At 40.2% G+C, this 16187-nt stretch overlaps 1 protein-coding gene across 1 annotated transcript in view; it reads right to left on the bottom strand.

Annotated features, from left to right (window-relative positions):
• Nucleotides 1-12489: 12489 nt before the first annotated feature.
• The window catches only part of LOC104015040 (acyl-coenzyme A synthetase ACSM4, mitochondrial), a 12549-nt gene continuing 8851 nt past the window's right edge, over nucleotides 12490-16187 (bottom strand). Inside the window, exons 12-14 of the mRNA XM_009467736.2 lie at nucleotides 15534-15633; nucleotides 14706-14825; nucleotides 12490-13873 (exon numbers count right to left, since the gene is read on the bottom strand). Of these exons, the coding sequence (XP_009466011.1) occupies nucleotides 13787-13873; nucleotides 14706-14825; nucleotides 15534-15633 (307 nt within the window). The 3' untranslated portion in view covers nucleotides 12490-13786. The remainder of the gene's footprint in view (nucleotides 13874-14705; nucleotides 14826-15533; nucleotides 15634-16187) is intronic.

The following is a 16187-nucleotide window of genomic DNA, read 5'->3' as shown; positions in this document are numbered from 1 at the left end:
CTGAAAAAGTTAAGAGAAGATGGAAGAGCACTGAATATGAATGACTGCATTTCTGGTTCACTGCCTTTGGAGAATGGATAATCCACCATACATTAATATGTAACTCTATTCTATGGCATGAATGAATTTGGAAATGGCAACAGTGGGGCTTTATTTTCAGATTCTGGAGTTAAACACAGTATGAGAATTGGTATGATAAAGGTATGAAGATTTTCATAAGCCTGGTGCCAGTAAACATCACCTCTAATATCTGATGGACACTTCTGTGGAGAAAATAATGCAGTTCAGACATGGGCCACCAGCTCTGAGGAGGACAATGAAAACTCAGACTACTGAGTCATTGCTATGAAACAGGGTGACAAAGGGATGAGGCACAAAATCCATGCTCTGGAAGGCAGCAGCATGATACAGGATCTCCAGCTATTCAATTATGAGACACTTGGTTTAGATGAATCTACTACAGTCACAGTACAGTCTGCTAGTATTGCTACCGCAGGCAATAAGCCCTGCAAGGGGAAAATATTTTTAAACTGAGACCTAGATAAATAAAGGCTATACATAAGCATACACATAGACTATATAATATATATAGACTGTATGTAAATATAGGTATTTAAAAGATGTGTAGATGTGGCACTTAGGGACATGGTTTAGTGGTGGACTTGGCAGTGTTAGGCTTATGGTTGGACTCAGTGATCTTAAAGGTCTTTTCCAACCTAAATGATTCTATGATTCTATATAGAGGCAATAAAAGGTATAATTAAGGATCAGAGTCAGAAGACAGTCAGAGATGTTGCTAGAAACAACAAGCACAGATAGCAGCTATGGAAGTAATGGACTATGGAGAAGCAGAATCAGGCTGTTAGAGCCCACGTGTGGAATCTCTGCAGGCATCAATGCATGGCCAGTCTTCCAGGAAAACCACTGAATTGCTATGTGTTAGGGGTATCTGAAAGCTTTCAAGTCACTTTTTGCAAACTGAATGTAAGCTCTGAAATTACTCAAAAGTAAACTATCCAATTTGGCATCAGTGTCTTTGCACAAGTCATGTACCACCTCTCTCTCCCTGTCTTCTGTGTCTCATCGTGGACTCAGAGCCAGCTTCCCTGACCTACTGCTGTAGAGTTCACTGTTAGGAGATGACCCTCCCCAGTTTGGTAAATCACATATGATATTCTGAAAAAGCTAAAGTAATTATAGGCTACTTGTCTCTCATTGTAACACTTTTTAAAAAGGGCATACAGCAGACTACCTGAAGTGACACTGTTTACTGATGTTAAGGTGATCTGAAAAGAGAATAACCCCATTTTTCTGATCTGACTGCTATTTAACTGGTTCTGCTTCTTCTCTTACCATTTTTCAATCAAGACTGGGAGCAAGGGTAACTATGTTTTAAGGTGTCCAGAAGCCTAGGTACTCAGTCAGAGAAATTAAAATGGACAGGGCAATGACAACCACATGAAATTCCCAGTGAAACCTGGAGAAAACCACAGTGCAGTGCTCAGTTCTTTGAATTTACACTTCAGGAGCACATACAGTGAGATTCAGAGCAAGAATGTTTGGGTCAGGGTTTGAGGAACTTCATGCCTCTGTAACAGGGCACAATGTCTTCCATCTGCTCTCCTCATGTTGCAAATAACTTCTCCCATTCCTCACTTTACTGCGGCTGCTAAGTGGCTTTCGAGCTGTGTGATACACACACACACAAAGAGCCATTCTGAACACACAGTGTTTCTAGCGTATGTACACAAGAGGGCATTAAGCCCGTCTTCAACCCAGTGTGTAGAGACTGAAATCGATGAGTGAGTTTGCTCACAAGTTTGCAAGGCAGCCAGATTTGGCCCTTTTCCCAGGGTAAATTCCTAAGAGCGCTCAGGGGTTTACAGCAACAACTCTAGTGACATCCCCCTGGCTGCCTGCGCCATGTAAATACATTTTGAGACACCTAATACAGCTGCTACTGTTTGGAGATGTCATTAACCATTATTGCGTGCAATAATGATAGGCAATACACACACAGATGGGTCAGCCTAATTTGTCTTCAAAGTCCTAGAACAAACAAATAAGAAGTATGACAACCCCCAAACAGTGAGTGTACTATAGCAGCCTTCCACCAGCACATGTGGAAGAAAGTTGACCAGTGATTTTCATGGTAGTAGCAATGAAATCCAGAGAAGTTTCTCATTTGCTCACCAAAATGTAACTACCTGCTCCCAGAAAGTAGAATTCAGAGCAGCTGGTGGTGCGAATGTAGTGGGGAACCACCCAAGGCAGATGATGCAGTTCATCTCTGGCATGTCTGTTGCTTACTTCAAGTACACCACTTTGGACAGGAGGCAGCCTAAAGACTTCCTCTGTGGAATGAATCTCCAAAGGACTGGTTAATAAAAAAACCAAAACCACCTCCTTTCAGTCACTTTTGTAATTTCCTTTAAAAATGTAATGCTCTCAGCATGCAAATACGCCAGAGAGTGGGGTTTATTTTTCGTTTGAGGTCTAATTCTGCTCCTAAAGAAATAAATTTTCAACTATCCCTTGGTTTCAGTAGTGCAAGCTCAGATCCATTTAGATTGATGTAATCTACACGGATGAAGCATTTTGCGCATTTGTTTTCTCTTTGTTTTTGACCTCAGGCAATTACGTGCTTCGTAGCTGGAAAGCAAAGCAATATCCATTTCAGAGCTTAAGGGTATGAAAGAGGCGAGATCCACCTGCAGAACCCTCCTGGCACAGCCTCTCCTGGGACTTGTGTTTGTTTGCCAGTTAATAACTCAATTAGTTGTCCTGAAAGGTCATCAACAGCTTTACTACACAGCACGTTTGCTATTTTCCCAGGCTCTTGGTACAACAGCAGATGTGCTCATGGGTACTGCATAGTGGGTTTACAGCAGAACCAGGAAATTTTGAGATAAACAACCCTGGTTTTTTTTTTGGTTCACTGGTGTTTTTGTGCTCCCAGTAAATACAACCTTGGTCACAGAGTTCAGCTACTACTTACATCTTCTGAAGCAAGAATAAAGAGTACACAGGCTGTGCTGTAGCAGCAGTGTGTGAGGTGCAAGTGCTACAGAGGGGTAACAAGAAATGTGAGATGTGACCTAACAGGGATGATCTAAACCTCTGCTGCACCCATACCCACGTAACTGTGCTTGACTGTTATGGAAATATCTCACAGTCTGAACTTACTACTCAGTCCAGGAAATCCTTGATTATATTTAATCCTGAAACTATATGTGACCCAGCACTGGCTAAAGCTGGAAGTCTGATCACCAACAATTATTAAAAAAAAATTCTCACAAAATAATATTTGACACATAGTTGCATACTTTGTGGCTTTCAGTGATAACAATGCACATACAAAAATAAAGGCAAAAGCTAAAGTCAAGTCTGATTTCCCCTCTTTTATCATTATTTTCAAAACAGTTTCTCCCACATACATCTAAAATTATAGGGAACATATTGCTTTAGAAACACCCCAAAGCACCAGAACAAAAATTGGTATTCAGAAAGTTGTCCAGCAACTCTTAAGACTGATAGGGAACAGGATGCCAGAAGGCAGGAAAGCAGTCCAGGATGAGCATGTTCTGATCGGGCGCTCAGCAGCAAAGCTAAGCTCTTCCCCACTCTCTGTTCCTTAGCTTCTTCCTTTGGATCTTCCCAGAGATCATCTTTGGTATTTGTTGAACAAACTCCAACTTGTCTGTAAAGAGAAATAACTACAATACTTAGCACTTTGACACAGCTTGATTCCAAGCTGGGTTCCTTTTCTGCGGCAAGCCTGCGATTTTAAAAGCTACAGGCTCTTTTGAGGATGAAGCAGGCAGGCAGCACATCAGTCCCAGTGCCCAACAAAAGGAATGAGTTACGTTTTAGAGAAACAGAGCTCGTCAGTTGGATGACTCAGTAGTTCCTCAAACCAATAGTGCGCGACAATCACACGCCACTGAATTTGAGCACAACTTGGACTTCAAAGGGAGCAACTAGGGGGCTTTGTTTGGTTGTGTGAAACCCTGGCCGATGAGGCAGAGCTAGGACTCCTGCCCACACAGCAAACAGAAATGTTTTGATTCACCTGTTTCTTTCCTCATTTTTTTCTGGTCAAGTTCAGGTTTTGTATCATTACAAAAGTGTTGGCGACTCTGACTGACTCTGAGAAGTCTGTGAGGCAGCAGAGAGGAAACCTGAGTGAGACCTTCCCTGCTGCAATGAGCAATTTACACCACTAGAACAGGGCTCAGGGGAATATCTAGCCAGATCTGTTAAAAGCCCAACGTAGACCAGTGCGAAACCCCAATAATCTCTTCCGGGATTATATTTTTAAGAATGCTTTAAAAACAATTACTTCCCAAGGTCATAATTAGCTTATCTTAAAAAACTGATTACATAGAATAAATAGATTACATGAACAATCTGATTACTTCACTTCAGACAAAGTGGATTACTTTGCCAAAAAGTACTTACTCACATTTGAAATCTGAATGTGCTTAAAAAGAATCTGATTCTGAAATTGTGATCAGATTACATTTTTCAACATGCTTTTATGACTGCACTTAAAAATCTGGTGCTATTTCTAGTTATTCCGGTCCAAAAATGGAATTACGTTTAAAATATCCAACATGTTTTCCCTCTGTTCTGATTGAATCAAGGAGAGGAAAATTAATCTCCCAGAACGAAGCTGTTACTCAGGAAAAGGGAAGAGAAATTTAAAACCCTGCATCACTGTTGTTGGAACCCTGTGCAGAAACTGAGGGAAGCCAAAGACAGACAGTGAAGTCTTTTTTGAAGACTTCTGGTGGGAGCTGGCACATCATTGCTTAGCCACGTGGGGCTTATCCTGCTACTCCTGACAAACTATTCACGTGCAACTCTGAACGTGGACACCCTGGGATTCTTTTCAACCATTCTAGATACTTGGCTAGGGGAGTTTGATTCCTGCCTCACCTGGAAAGGCTGTTCTACTGTTTACCTCTGCACAGCCCACTGCCACCAGTAATGAGCTGTGAAACTCATGCTGAGATTCCCCCAAACCTTCAGTACCCTTTGAGCCTGATAATACGCGACCAGTGCAAACTGTGATAACTCTGCTGAGGAACTTGACAGGCTACTGATTGCTGCCAGCGGAGGCTTTCGCCCACGCTATAGTATTCAAAACCCCTGTTATTGTAACATCCAAGCATTATCTTTCTCTGTTCAGTTAGTCATTCAAAAAGTCTAGAAATACATTTAATATTTTATAACTGTATTTCATTTGTAAAATCTGATTCTTTTGCTTAAAGTAATTAGGATAAATTTATGCTCATAGACACAATTTGATTAGGTGAAGGAACATTTCATTTCCCTGTACATAATCCCAGTGAAATCTAATATAGGTTCATCTGTAGTTTCAATGTAAGAAGACAACATCAGATCCTATCAGGATAGGCCTGTGATGTTCAGCTAAGCAGTGTTTACTTATGTAGCTAGGATGGGGACAGATTTTTCAATGTTACATTTCAAAACCTGAGTAAAAGAAGTTCCAGGAGAAAAAAAGCAAAATTCTACTATTCCAAAATATAACCTGATTTTATTTCTAATCTGATTGATTGTTACATTTGATTAGAAGAGTTTTAATTTTAGGGTGCATTGCCAGGAACTACTTGTATATTCAGAACTCAGTGAAACTTGCCTTCCTCCGGTATTTGTAAGGTGCAGTAACATTTTTTCCTGTGATGAAGAATTAATTTTTCAGGATCATGAGATGTAAATTCAGGAGACAGAACAATAAAAGCTTTTACCACCTAAAGGAGAGAGCTAGAGTAAGGCAACACTCAGCAATCACTAACTTGATGAATAATGTTCAGCAGAAAAACTAAGATGAATAACAATTTTCTACAACCAAATTTCTTTCAGGCCAGTAGAAATACAAGTTTCTGGCCAGATGCCGGACACCTTTTTGGGTTTTATCGCTTATTGAGCTCCATACATGGGCCTTAAAACTACTTATAGTGAGCATAGTGGAGTTCCTAGCAGACAGGAATTCTTCACTGGTGTCTGGGCAGCCATGTCATGTCCTCACAGTGTTCAAGACGAGAGGTGACTCAGGTAGGCCACATTTCCTTAATGGCCTTCCTAAAAAGAACAGCTAGGGGACATTCCTTCAAGGTACAGGAACTCATTGGGATTCAGAGAAGCCATTGCCAGAGTTTCAAATTGGGCTAGCTACGCCAAATTTTTCTGAAATCAAAAGGAAGTTAGATGCCTCTTCGTTGCCTCAAATGTATTTGAAAACGCTGGTCTACATCTTTACAATGCTAATACAAGCCAAGATTTCCCTTGCAGACATAGCTCTCTCTCAGTACACATGTACATTAGATATTTTAGGTAGCTCCTAATATCAATGTCCTTACCTCTCCTCTGATGGGGTCTGAGCTGCTGACAGCAGCTGTTTCAGCTCCTGTTGGATGCTCTATCAGCATACTCCCTCTCTACTTCAAGCAGCCTAATGCGATACCTAGAGAGAAAATAAGAATTTGGTATTAAGAAGCAGAGCTGAGCAAATAATTCTGAAATCTTTGCTTCAGTGGTAAGCCAAACCCAGTGCTTCTGAGATCAGTTATGATGCCTTCAGAGCTGTGTGAAAAACCCAGTTTTTCATAAGCTAAGCATACGTGTTTGGAGGGAGGCACTTGAAAAGTCACCAGTGAACTGAAAATATTCCCCAAAATGTGTTTGATTCCTTGCCACATACCTAGCATAAAGACAGAAAGGCCTTGCTGGTTGGCAAGGTTGGATCTGGATGGCAAGGTTGCCGCCTTCTCCTGGAGGCAGAATGTTACGATTTTCATCTATTACCTAAAATGAAAGAAAGCTTGCTCATGAGGAGTTAGGTGATATGCTGCTGAACAGCCCTGCCATGACCTTATCTTATTTCAGACTGAAATAACCAGAATGCTTTGCACTCATCAATGTACCTGAACATTGTCTAAGGTGGAACTGCTTTTCCTAATTCACGAGGCTCAGTTTGCATCCCCTCATGAGTTGCATGTACAACACCCTGTAAAAGGAAACTGAGTTTATGTGATTTGTTATTCTATACAAATGGATAATTTTGCAGCTGACTCACTAAATGATCTACAATTCTAGAAGAAATAAAAGATGTTCATTTTAACACATGTTTTCTCACTGTGATTTTAAGGTCCACTAGTCGTTTATGTAATGGTGTAAATCAGCACAGCTGAGAGAAATCCATACAACAGCATTGACCTACATCAGTGAAAGATCCTACTCAGTCGGAAAAATCCTGTTTTCATTCAAAGTGGTGTTCCAGATTATATCAACTGGGCTTGAAATGCTTCTGATTTAGATTTGCTTTACAGTAATTTGGCTCTATTTACTTCTCAGAAATGTCCTCTGATTTGTATTGGTGTGAGCAAAGCAGCAGAGCAGTGTCCTTGGCTATGCTATCATTAGCGTCAGCATTCTACTGGTATTTCTTGTAGAGGGACAAGCAAGTCCACAAACTTGGATTTATGGGACTTGGAGTTTCTCCTCATCTGAACCACAGTCTGGCCTGAGTTAAAAATTTAACTGTTAAAAATCTAAACAGTCGGCCCTAAGTTAAAAATTTTCTCCAGGGAACTTCTACCCTAGACATTTGTAATGATATTTTCACACAATATACACTGTATGTGAGTGACTGCAAACATACTGATTTGGTCTGGCCATAACATTCATAGATATCTAACCCGGTCTTATTTTTCTACTCTGCCATCATGGCAGGGTGGTTTGACTCCCCTCCAATCATGCAGTATTGCAGGCTCTTGAATTTGTAACTTCATATATGCTGGGAAAAAAACCCAAGAAGTAAATGCATTAGAATCACTGAAGGAAAGAATACGGTTTGAATCTAGGGTCCAGCTGCCTACAAGCAGAAATGGTGATTTTGCAGGTCTCCATGAGGATCCCAGCTTCTGAAATTATTACACTCTGACGACACACTCTGTGTGGGATGGGACTAAGATGGAAAGCTCCAGCCTGCAACATGGCTCTAGTGGAATGGATACCTGGTAAGATCATGCTACAACATCATGCAATAAATAGTGGGTCATAGGAAGTGTAGACAGATTCTGGGCGTTAAAAAAAAAATAAGTTCTATTTGCTGCGAACTTGCTGAAACTTCTTGTAATGGACACTCCAACAAGCAAACACCATGCAAAAATCAGAGATAGTGACACCGTTATTTGGTGGGAACAGAGCATGCCTCAGGATGGTTTAGTGGAGAGGGAGAGTTCATTACTCATTTTTACTAAGAAAGAGTCTGTGGTATTACAAAGACATGTGACTTGCCCTAATTATCTATTAGATCCATGTGGATCTAATGCATATGTCTGTGGGTGGTACAAAAATTGAATCTATGTTTTTTAACTTCCTCTCTCCTACAGCGCTGTCTCACCTCGTGCCTTGCATTAACAACCCACTAATACAACAGCTTTTGTTTTCAATGACACACTGTTTTTATTCTTACATTTAAAATAGTTGCTGCGTCATACTGTAGCTTACCATGTGAAAAGATACACGATTCCTGAATCCATGGAGAAAATGAGGTGGAACAGTCAAATTGTATCCAGCCTGCATCAGACAGACCGTGTAGTGTACCAGAGGAATTCAGATTCATCCAAAGCTTGGTAATGACAAGAAAAAAAATATAAATGAAACATTTAATAGGAAAAAGGAATTTACAAATGGGGTTAAGCAGATGTAGACATTGTGAATTTACATAATCCTCTTTCCATTCATTAACAGGCCTGATTCCTTCAGGAATCTCTCAGGAGTGTAGCTTCATGTCACCTAGTAGAAGGGGTTTACTTTTAGTGTTGTTTTGCTGCAGATTATAAGCATGGTAAGGGAAAAAAGCCTGTGGAAGTATTTAATCTGATTAGGGGAAGCGCACGAAGTCCTCTCTGCTTCCTTCGAATTTCTGTTACTTAATTTACTAAGAAAATAATGCTTTCTATCCAGAACTCATCAGTCTGACAATAATAATAATAATAATAATAATAATAATAATAATAATAATAATAATAATAATAATAATAATAATAATAGAAGACAACGAAGTTTAAAGAATCTAGCTGTGAATGCCTGGCCGCTTACCCAGCAAATAACCTCACCTCTGCACCTGATTGTCTAGGAAGCACCACAGAAAACCAAATACCCATCTTTTATGAAAACATCATAAAAGGCTGAGATAAACACTTTTTTGGAAATATAGCCATATGCCGTATCACCCACTGGAAGTAAGTGTAAATATCCAAATTAAAGAGGCAAAGTGTGTTACCTTCTCCAATGGAGCTCATTTATCTGAAATGTGTAGCACTCACAGAGGCCTTAAAGAGCAGAGGACTGCGGTGCCCACAGCCTCCCTCTCTCAAGGGGAACCTGGCTTGAGAGCACGGAGCTGTGCGGAGCATGGGCTCCTTGGCAGACAGACCCTGCTGCAGCCAGATTTACCACAACCTTATTTTGTTCACTTTTGTTCTGGTAGAATCACATTAAACAAACTTCTTGCTCTCATGGGGGATTTCATTTTCTACACTCACTAGAAGCCTGTGAGATTGTGCTTGAAGATAACTTTGTTTTGGATTTTAGGACTGTAAAGGAATCCATTAGGAAACAAGCAGCTGCTGGACTCTGTTGCTCTGCCACAGCTGATGGAAGCTCAGACCCTGATGGGGAGTTCTGAGGTGCATCTTAAATCTAACACTTGAATGTGATGGCCAAACTTGGCAAATTACCCCTTGATTGGTCTTTTCAGTAATGAACCCTTCCCACACAGATACACTTACATCCATTTCATTTACAAATTGTGTTCTTTTTTATTCTTACAGAGGGACTATTAAGACTCATATCAAGTATTAGCATAATAATTGGTTTTACATCAACAATCTGAAAAGCCTTGTGAATAACTAAAACTAAACTCACCTAATGGCTGCTCTGTTTTTTGTTACGGCTTTATTCCAACTTTTTGTATTGTAGGAAAGGAGATGAAGTTGTAGATCACTCATGAAATGCTCCTGCTCAGTGGACTGGTTAAAATAACACACGCAAAGTCACAAAAATCACCATCCAGCAAATCTACAAGACCAAGTTCCAAACACATTCCGGAAATGCATTACGGATTTCTAGACATAAAACTAAATATTAACTTTCTTACTAATGCAAGCAGAGCAATTTTATGTGCCAAATTACAGACACACAAAATATATATACACACACACATTATATATGTATACATATATGTTGTATATGGAACATTAAGCATGTACCATGAATTTCTACAACTTACTAGTTTCTCACGAATATATGATAGCATCATATATGAAAGGATTATTTCTCACATACTGAATATAATCTCAATTCTCATTTCGTTTACCTCAGAGGGGTTGTTAAACCAAAAGATGGGGTCTAATGTACATACCTATTTCAAAATAGTCTTCAGTATGAATGCATGTTGCTTGTGCAATTTAGTAGTCTCATACTATGTATAACAACATGCCCCACAGTTTAAAAACACGCCAAATACTCCCAACCTTGCACTGAGAATTCCACTCCTGGCTAGTAGCTGGAAGACAAGAGACATGCCATCAAAAAAAGGGGACACCTACAGAGGGTTCTCATCCTACCACCAAAAACGTGGATTTTGAATCTTGCTGCAATAAAATTGTAGTCCCCCAGCTGTAGCAATGCATTTTCAGGACTTGCACTGCCACTATCCCAAACCAGAAAAAATGTATATGACCACTAAGGGGAAAACACTGAAGAGGAAACACGTTCCCTGTCCCCAACTGAAACTGAAGATTCTTCTCTACTTTGTAAAAATTCAAAAGAAAGAAACAAGTCCTCTAAAAGAACTATAATCAGTTATTTTACTTGTTTGCTGTCCTGAGAACAGCTGTGTTGCCCATTCTAAACACACATAAAACACCAAAAGAAAGGGCTAATCATCTTCTGAAGCATAAGGCTGAAGACCAGAAAGTCTCAAGAACACAACTTCCTCCTTATGATCCCTTTCTGTTTCCCTGTCATCCTGATAGAACAACGGAGAACAGCATTGTTTTTGAAGACATTAGGCAAAACGTGCAGAGGCACTGGCAGCATTAACACCTGGGTGAGGTGGTTTTGCAGCCTCCTCATAATGTTGCACTTCTGTAATCCTTATAGAGACCATACGTACCAAAGTCACCATGTTCCTTCCATAGGCTTTGGATGAGAGGCTAAACTCTCAGGAAATAATGTATCAAAATATATTTTATACAGAATACCTTTTCCTATGCAGGTATTACCTTTTCTGTTGTCTCTGAGAATAACATCAAATTGAAGTTGGGCTCTAACAGGGATGGAGAGGAGGTCTCAAAGGGAAAGGCTAGTCTATTGAAAATTATATTTTTCAGCCAGAATGATACAATCCAGTCAAGTTTCAAACTTTGTGGCTCCAAAAGAAAGCTATGTGCTAGAGAGATGCATTTTGCTTTCAACTGCTTGTAGCTGCGAGCCTGTGTCTCTGAAATCATTCTGCATGGATCAGAGGAAATGCATTGGCGATTCTCTGATCCTAGGTAGAGGAGGAGAATTAAACAAATCTTGAACATGAGACAGAAAAGTGTACTGAATATCAATGATAAGAGGTTGCTGCAGCACGGAGCGGAGCACCTCAGAGGCTACAGCCACAGCACGTGGCATGAATAACCTAGCAGCCTGCTTGACTTTGATCCCAGCCCATTCATGCAAACAACCAGGTACTAGAGCACAATAGAAACCCAGTTTCTAAGGTCAGCTAAGCAAGGGATCACCATAAGTGACAGTTGTAGTGTTGAAGCCTGAAGCAAATTATTCTAATGAGCCACACCAGAATTTTGAGAGTCAAGAGTCATGACCCCACTGAAATCAGTGGTAAAACTCTTGTCTTCAATGTGGCAGTTTCATCCAGAACTCTCTTTTTTAAGGCTCTGCACTTTCCCAACTCTGAATTTAGTTGCTTGATTTTAGGTCTTTAAATTTGGTGAGGGGGGAGGGAAAAATCAAGCTCCCAATCCCCAGGCATTACTGGAGTTTAACTGCCCAAACAGCTAACTGCAGAGACATGGATAGTTTCCAGGGGCTCTGAAGTCCAGTTTGTACGCCTGCTTATCATTCCAGTTTTTGCGGACTTTTTGTTGTTTTGTCCACTTTCCGTTGTTTTTCAACACTTGTTTGTTTGCAACCAAGCAGAAAGATCTAGAGGATGTACTCCTGCAAGGCCCAGAAGTACATGGCTTTTAAAGGAAACTGGGTACAGAAAAGAGCTTGAGGCAGCGACAAGTGACATGCCCAAACAAGTGCATTCAAGAAACTAATGATTATCTTTATAATCACGTCATCTAATGCTCCTAGAAACCTTAGGAATGAAATAGTGAAAAGTGTTCTGAAATCTCTGTGAAATACTAAGAAGCATTACAAAAAATGAAGCTACTGTCAAAAAGAATGAAGTAAACATTTATTGACAATTGCTTTCATTTGAGCAGTTCCTAGCACAGAAATTGTTTCACTGACATAAGCAAAGTATTTACTCTCAAGAAATAAAATATTTTACTTTCTCAAAATTAGAATTCTCCAAATCTCACTTTGCAGCTGCAGTAGACACAGAACTCCAGGCAGTGAGACACAGCTATAAAAGACCTTCTTTCCTTCCTAAAGATGCTATTGTTCTCCAGCAATTTCTTCTTATTTAATGAACAGAAGAGGACTCCAAGGCTGGAGATGTTTTTGTCAAATAATGAAAAAATCATGCCAGAAAATGAAATCTTCTTTGAGTACACAAAATTAAAAAAAAAACTGAGGATGAACAGCTAAGAACTGATATAGCCTTAAAGTTTGGCCCACTATTGCATGGGCAAGTGTAAGAAGCAAGGGTGCGTACACTACAGCACATGCTTCTTCATAAAGCTAAGAGCCAAATGTTAAACAGAGATGTGATCATCCAAATCAGATCAAGGGAGATTTTTTCACTGGTTTCAACTCTAAGTGGCTTCAGAAATAGACTGGTCCTGTAGCAAGTGTCTACTATGGCAAAGAACCATGGTCTGTTCTACAAATTGGGTCACCTGCCCAACAGCAAACTTCATTTTAAGGACCACCAGAAGTGGTACAGGAGTTTCATCTATTGTGTGCTAAGATCAGAACAGAGGGCGAGCAATGAAGCTGCTTCTGTATGAGAGAGTATTTGTGGATAAAGCATGGGAGAAGCTGGCACTGCTTGTTATCAACACATGTATTAACAAGAAAGCTTTATGAAGGTCATATGGTGGTATCAATAAAGAGGAGTCTTTCCATCTTCAGTAAATGATAGGAGGGCTGCATTCAGTTTACACATGCTGCATTTAAGGACAGAGCATTTGAACCACTCAAATCCATGCCTGCCTCTTCTGCAGCTTAGAGCTAGACAATCAATATCAGCAATATCTCTTCACTGATCCTGGATGCTATCTGAAAGAGATGGGTCACCAGCCAAATTCTGGTGAACCTGGGGACATTCAGGACTAGAATGGAGTTGTATGGTTTGTTCCTTTTCCCAGCAGTGCTTCAGGAACTGAAACTGTGGTACTGACATTAGAAGCTTCGCAAGCAGGTGCAAACATCACATCTTGGTGTTATCTATAGTTTTTGATGCTCAGGCATTTAACAAAAATAGATCAGAAGGAGGGCCGTTATATCAGAGAAATTTATGTAGTGTTAGTGGAATGAAAAAAGTTCTGTTATATTCCAAACAATACTACATCCGTCCCCACTCTTTGTTTCTTAATTCATTCCTCTTGATCTTCCCAGTGACTGTCTTCGGCAGCTCTTGGACAAATTCCACCTGCATTAAAAAAGACAGATAATGTAGTGCGTTCTACAGCGTTGGTTTTCCAAGACTGGCTCTCAGCATATGTGGAAAACTAAGAGGACTCCCATCAGTAAGAACTGCTTGCCTAAAGCATCAAGTCCAAGCCAAATCAAGGCAGCACATTGTGCCACTTATGAAACAATTTCTTTGGCTACCTAGATGGCCAAACATCTGTGTAGCTGCCTCCCAGCTAACCAAACTGAGTACTGTAACATGAGTACTGTAACAGAAGGATGAATACCTAAATGGTGTCAGAGATGAATGACAAAAAGAAGAAAAAAGGGATGTTATTGGCACAAAGTCTTTAATGGTCCTTAGTTCCTATGAGTTCTACACAAGTGAACTAAGGCACTGCTAGTAGCTCTTTTCCTGTAGTGCCGGGATTACTGAGAAACACCAAGTGTATCCTCCCGGGCTTTCCTCTTATTTATTAACTGTGAGGACCAGTAGATAAAAATTTTTCAGATTCAGTCAGGTACTACCCTAAAGTCACCGGAGAGCACTTTGTTGAAGATTAAATACAAAATGGAGAATTACGATTATGAGCCTGACTTAGAACATGCAGATCTAACCCGGATATCATATGAAGCCTAGAAATTTTTGAGAGGTTTAAACAAATGCTTTATTCAAATGCATGAAAATCAACGTAAACTAATGTTATGTAGGAAAGATTTTCTAGAGCCAGTGCTCTAGCTGAATGTTTACCACTGCCTCTTTCAGGTGAATCATGAAAACCCAAATAGTAATATTCCTGAGATTTATGGAAGGGTGCCCTGGTTTAAAGTTTCTCCTCAGAAGCATTTACCTTTCTAGGGTATTTGTATGGAGCAGTAGTTTTCTTGACATGCTCCTGCAAATCACAGGTTAAGCTCTCCAAGTCACTGGATGAAAAGGTCGGGGACAGGACCACAAATGCTTTCACAACCTGTAAGGTAAGGTCAACAAAAGTGATCTGACACCATCCATTTTTAAGAGCTGATAATACAGGTTACCAGTGAGCAGTACTGCTCAGGGTCATGATACACAAAAGGGAGGAACAGAGAAACCAGCACAATTAAGAAATGGTTGTGCTCAGCTTCTGCACATGTATGTGCAGAAGGGAAAGTTGAAAGCAGAGTCTTCCTGCCCTCATTTGCTCTGTCCTCTCAGCAAGGGTGAAGAAGAAGGAGTAATAAGAGGTGTCTCTGCAGAGCTCTCCCTGAAGCTGAGGAGCATTTTGTTTCTCTCTGAAGTTCACACTGAGGACAGTAGGCCCATATCATCCCAGCACAAGATTGTGCTTTCTCCATACGTAGCCCAAGTCTAATGCTAGGGCAGTTATAGTATAACTTTGGCTCCACCAAGACAGCCAGAAAAGACAATTTCAGTGTATAGACAAGTGCTTAACAACAAGGGGAAAGTAAACATCACTGTAACGTTCTCCACAGAGAAGACCTTCTTGGGTTGAAAAGAAACTAAGACGAGCAAAGGCATGTAAATGGGAAGGGATTTTGCCTGTCACCCCAAGTAGGATTATGCATGATGACATGACTGCCTTAGAGCTGTATGTTATTCAGTAAAGTAGGAACTGCTTTATATAGTTATATATTTAAACAAACATATTGCTTCATCTGTCACTGTTCAGCATCATTACCTCTCCTCTGAGGGGATCTGGGCTGCTGACAACAGCTGTTTCTGCTACTGCTGGGTGCTCTATCAGGGAACTCTCTACTTCAAATGGCCCAATGCGATATCTAGGTAAGGAAACAAAAATGTAGGATTTGGTTTTACGAGCTGGAAAACCAGTACCAAATATTTTTTGATTGTCATATTGAAGAAAAAAAACCAAACCAAACCAAATCAACAACAAACTATAGAAACTTTAGGCAGAATAAGTTGGCTGTGTTAGAAGGCAGGAGCATTTCATGGCAGTCATGTGGTAGAGGACAGCTGGGGCTGTGGATACCTCTTCATCTCTCCCCTTTCCTTGTGGCTCCTAAGCTGGAGCCCCATCCCACTCTGATAGCTGGGGTCTGCAGTACCAGCTGATGCCATGTTATAGTATCACATCATACAAAATCAAATTGTTTCATTTCAATGTGTTAAAATTAAAATGTTTCAATGCTCTTTGAGTCCAATAGAGATGTCCTTCAATTTTAGTCAAAAAACAAATTAGATTAAAATCCCTCCTCTGCCAATGGAAGTCTTCACTCTTAGTTGAAACAGATGAGATGTTGCAGGGGAAACGGATACAGAGATGCTGCTGACATCACCAAGATGATACTGCAGGTCTATGAAAAGCTAATAA

The sequence above is a fragment of the Nipponia nippon genome, unplaced genomic scaffold, assembly GCF_047370975.1.
Source record: "Nipponia nippon isolate SJK-2023a ecotype South Korea unplaced genomic scaffold, ASM4737097v1 scaffold_5, whole genome shotgun sequence".
Lineage (NCBI taxonomy): Eukaryota > Metazoa > Chordata > Aves > Pelecaniformes > Threskiornithidae > Nipponia > Nipponia nippon.
The sequence above is the reverse complement of the archived record's forward strand: the minus strand, read 5'-3'. Positions and strand labels throughout refer to the sequence as shown.